This window comes from Pinus tabuliformis, chromosome 2_2 (assembly GCF_031772625.1).
Source record: "Pinus tabuliformis cultivar Carrire ecotype Pingquan chromosome 2_2, CPIR1, whole genome shotgun sequence".
Classification (NCBI taxonomy): Eukaryota; Viridiplantae; Streptophyta; class Pinopsida; order Pinales; family Pinaceae; genus Pinus; species Pinus tabuliformis.
Window position 1 is genome coordinate 1298144497 of NC_142300.1, and position 4892 is coordinate 1298149388.

The 4892-nt window shown below is 40.7% G+C and overlaps 1 protein-coding gene across 1 annotated transcript; it reads left to right on the forward strand.

The window, feature by feature from the left end:
• The first annotated feature begins 3225 nt into the window (after positions 1-3225).
• Positions 3226-4653, forward strand: LOC149198257 (uncharacterized). Its single transcript, XM_089408979.1, has 2 exons — positions 3226-3955; positions 4148-4653. The coding sequence occupies exons 1-2, from the start codon at positions 3226-3228 to the stop codon at positions 4651-4653; spliced, it is 1236 nt and encodes a 411-aa protein (XP_089265105.1).
• The last annotated feature ends 239 nt before the right edge of the window (positions 4654-4892 follow it).

Here is a 4892-nt window from a genome sequence, read left to right on the forward strand (position 1 = left end):
ACTGTCATTGCTCTCATCAACATTCCTGGAGGGAAGCAAAACTCTATACAATAAGCATGCTAGGATTTGGACCTTCGCTGAAAACTCGAACCAATTCCCAATTTCGTAGCACGCTACGAAACCACGCAAACAGGTAGCGCTGCGAAACTGCTAAAAATAATTCTGGCGCTGCGAAAACACCCACTCTTTAAGCCAGGCTAAAAATTTTTGACTACACTATTTTCAGTGATAACAGAAACCTTGACTGATACTAGTGTTTAGTAGCTTGTGAAGAATTTTGAATCTTGTTCCTTTTAAACAAAAAAATTTCTAGGAGTCAAATGTGTGATTGGTATGCTGGGAAACCTTTTCAGAGATTATAGAAATAATGGGAAAACAGAAAACGCACAGGCTCACCATAGATTCGGAGTCTTCAAAAAGATTGTTATTATAGCAAAACAAAATACATTCCATAAACAACATAAGGATAAACATGGTTCTTTCTTTATTCTCTTCACATGCTTTATCACAAAAAATGCAAAAAAGTATAACATTTCAAATTAAAACCCCTGAAGCATTCGCGGGACGAAAATATATTTAACTTTACAGAAAACTCTGAGTAGCATAGTTGCAACCGCGAGGGTATGCAGACTTCATGACCAGAGTTTAATTGCACCTAAAATATATTTAACTTTACAGAAAACTCTGAGTAGCATAGTCGCAACCGCGAGGGTATGCAAACTTCATGACCAGAGTTTAATTGCTCCTACTAGCATGCAGATAAAATCTATAAGACAGTAAGGTAAGCACTCAAATATACATGTAAAACGACAGCAAGGCAATCTTGCAAATCTCGGCACCATACGGGAATGAGTAAATCAGAGAGAATGCATAAAGGTATAATCTTGGCTCTGAGGTCGAATTCAGGTAATAATCCTGTAGGTTATACGAACAAAAATCTAGTAGTGTGAAGAGCCAGACTTATAATCACTGCCAAACAAAAACATAAACCTATGAAGCATAAACCCTTTTTCCATCATGCAGTGAGCATTATGACATGCACCATACATTATGAAATGAAAACCTCGCTGGCAAACTGAGGAATGTTCAAAACAACATTATATACATATTTACAAAAATGCTCTGTCAAAGTCATAAAAATATCATAATTCAACAACTCAAGAACCTTGACGAGGGTTCATATATTAAGATTATCAAGGAATATGGTGAGACGCCGCAAGGAAGGCACTCATCCCTCAACCACAAAACTTAGGTCGTAAAGACCAGACCAACAGTAGAAGAACTGGAGCATACATAAACATAATGTGCATGGCTAGTCTTGAAAACTGTAAGGAGCCATGAAATATTCACCAGGGGAGTTAACCCGAATAAAATTATTTAACAGTAAATCGAAACAGCAAATGTACAAAAGAGCTCAAGGGCTCATCAAAATATAGCCAACAGTTCAAAACCCTTTTCGAGGGATGGAATTCCCAATCCTTATGAGAGCTAGGCAAGCCTGCTAGGCTCAACATCTGCCAAAACTCTATGCAATAGGCAAAATAGAGAATCCGTAAGGGGCTGGGCCAGAAGGCCATCACAATCCAATGAGAAGAAAAGAACCCTTCATTCCACACTAAGAAACCCTTCATTTCTTGCAGTAGAATGATTAAGTAACAAATAGAATGCGGAGAAACCATGGGAACATACCTGTCAGCCGAGCTCTGAGAGGATAAGACCCGAAAGCTGGGCAGCTACACCCACACCCATGCATAACTTGCTGGAGTAAGAACCGTAAACCTCGTCCATAGAAAAACAGAGATAGGCCTGAAGCATGTTAGGAATCAGGCCGAACAGAAATCAAAGGATATAGTAAGGGTGTGGGAAATCAAAGAAAAGAAAACTTAAAGACAGACAACGTAGTGAAATACTTACCCTAAGGCAACCACCGTTGAAAAAAAAAAAAAACAGGTCCAAGTCGATCCGGAACTTGGCAAAGCATCAGGGCCATAGCCATTCATCATCCAGAAGAGGTTATGTGTGTGTTCAGCACCAGGAAGGAGAATGGAGCTGTAGCAAGGCCGAGAACAATGCTTTTGGAAAGCATCAATGACACGACTAACTGAGTTGTGTATCGAGCAAGCCTCACCCTCGGATGGGCTACCATGGTTCCACACCGTCGATGCGGGGAGGAGCCCGAGGGCGCGGAAGCAGAGGGTTCATAGACCACACCCTCATCACGTGAACGAGCCAACAGAAGTAAATGCCTAGGCCAAGTGTAAGGAGCAGTCTTACCAGCATTAAATCTGGCAAATAATTCTCTCTCCTTTGTGGGATATTTCCAAATGCACCCATAAATGACAAGATATTTTACCCATAGCCATTTCTATTATGGTGTCTGCGCGTAAATAGTATTAACGTTGAAATGTTTGTGCCCCGAATGCATACAAGGGTGGAATAGAATATGTTTAATTAAAAAAAAAAATTACACGTAGGATAATTCATGGGGTCATTACAAGTGGTATCAGAGCCCAATATCAAAAACTGTGGCCTCTGGGAATTGGAGTTGATATACAAATTGAATATAATTTATTTCCATCTCTATTGAGCAGTTAAAACAAAATTTTGATGCGTGACTACTCACCTGTTCTTTTTATGTTTAAGTACAGGAGAAAGATTGACAATATGAGGAAAGTAGACAGTGTGTCACACGGATTTGTAGTGGGACAGGGACCTGCAGAGAATAACCCCGAATTGTGGGTACAGCTTGGAGAGGAGGCTCGCAATATAAACCTTGCAATTTTGGAGACAGTGCAGGAATTGAAAAATGAAATGGCCCATTTGAGGGAGGATAACGCAAGGTTAACAATGGAACAGGAGAGAATTATAAAGAGCCTATCTGACAAGCAAAATCAGCAACCACTGAATCCCAGCGCTGAGCAACAAAGGATGTCAGGGGAATAGAATCAAAACACAGAACCCGAAGAGTCAAAAGGAAGGGAGGAGGAACGATCTGATAATGCCTCCGAACAACAGACATCAAAAAGGCAACGGATAGAGTTGCAAGGGGAATTCCGCAAGATCAAACCACCACATTTTGACGGAGAATAGGAGGAGGCAGCTGAGGCGTGGTTGATCAATATGAAAAAATATTTCCAGCTGTACGAATATGATCACAATCTGAAGGCATGGTTGGTCATTTTCCAATTGCAAGGGAAAGCCACCCTGTGGTGGGAGGAGGTTAAGATGGTAAAAGGAGTGAGTGAACAGACTATCACTTGGGAAAAATTTCAAAAATACTTTAAAGAAAGATACTTCACAAAACGTTTATACGACAAAAAGGCAAGAGAGTTCCATGACCTGCGATTGGGACAGCAAACTATGGACGAGTTCATCACTCATTTTACTTCGTTACTACATTATGTGCCTTATATTCGGGAAGAAAAAGCTAAAGTACAAAGATTTGTCAGTGTTTTACCCTTGAGCATGAGAGAAAGAATCGAATTTGACAACCCAGAGACAATGGATGAGGTTATACGCAAAGCCCGAATTTGCTACCAGCGACGCAAGCAGAAGGGAAAAATCATGGGTAAGAGATGGGTCGATAAGAAAAGTAGCAAGCTGGCTGGAAGTGCTAAAGGTAATCGCAAAGGTGGTAACAAAGGATTCACCAAGGGACAAAACAGCAGAAGCATGCAGAAGAACTCGCTCCAATTAAAGCCCCCCATTGAGTCCAGAACCAATGAACAACCCGGAAAAATAGACAACGAAGGAACAACAAGGCCTCTAGTGCAATGTTGGGGCTGTGGTGGACCCCATTACGTTAAAAACTGCCCTCAACGAAAAGGAACTGAACAAGTTTCCCAAGTCTATGAAGTTTCTATGGTTGGCGATGTAGGACGGAGTCTACTGAAGATTAATGCTACTCTGGAGGATCGTCAGGCGGAGTACCAGCCGACCATGGTGGAATTTGGAGGTAAACTCCTAGACCTTGCTGTCACTGTTTTAATTGACTCTGGTGCAACATTAAGTTATATTAGTCCTAGAATTGTGGAGTATTGTAAGTTTTAGCCTGTTAAGTTTAAGGACCCTTGGTTAGTCCAATTGGCAACATGGGTAAAATGACGGGTAAATGTTAAGATCAAAAACTGCCCTTTAAAAATAGCAGGACAGTTAGTTACAGCAGACTTAAATGTGCTTCCCCTTGGTTCGTACGATATAGTAATTGGTATGGACTTGTTAGAGAAACACTGGTCCATAATTAATTGTAAAACTAAGACTATCAATTATAAGGATGAGCTTGGAATAAAGCAAGAAATGCAAGGAATCAAGTGGCCAGTGCAAATTCGGCCCATAATCGTTTCACAATTAGCAAAATGTATTAGAAAAGGAATTCGGATTTATGTCGTCCAAGTGGGCTATGCCAACTCGAAAGATAAAACAGCCACAATGGAGAATATTCCTATGATACAGGAATTTGTTAATGTGTTTCCAGAGGAGATTCCCGGACTACCACCTAAAAGAAATATAGATTTTACCATTGAATTAGTGCCAGGAGCAGCTCCGATATCTCGGACACCCAACAGAATGAGCATACCAAAATTGACAGAATTAAAAATGCAATTACAGGAGTTGTTGGACAAAAACTATATCCGCCCCAGTGTGTCACCCTAGGGAGCCCCAGTGTTGTTCGTTAAGAAGAAAGACGGGACCCTTCGCATGTGTATAGATTATCGTCAACTGAACAAATTGACGATCAAAAACAAATATTCTCTGCCCCATATCGATGAACTGTTTGATCAGGTAAAGGGAGCAACAGTTTTCTCAAAGATTGACTTGCAATCAGGGTATCACCAAGTCAAGATTAAAGAGGAGGATATAGCTAAGACAACTTTTAGAACACAATATGGCCA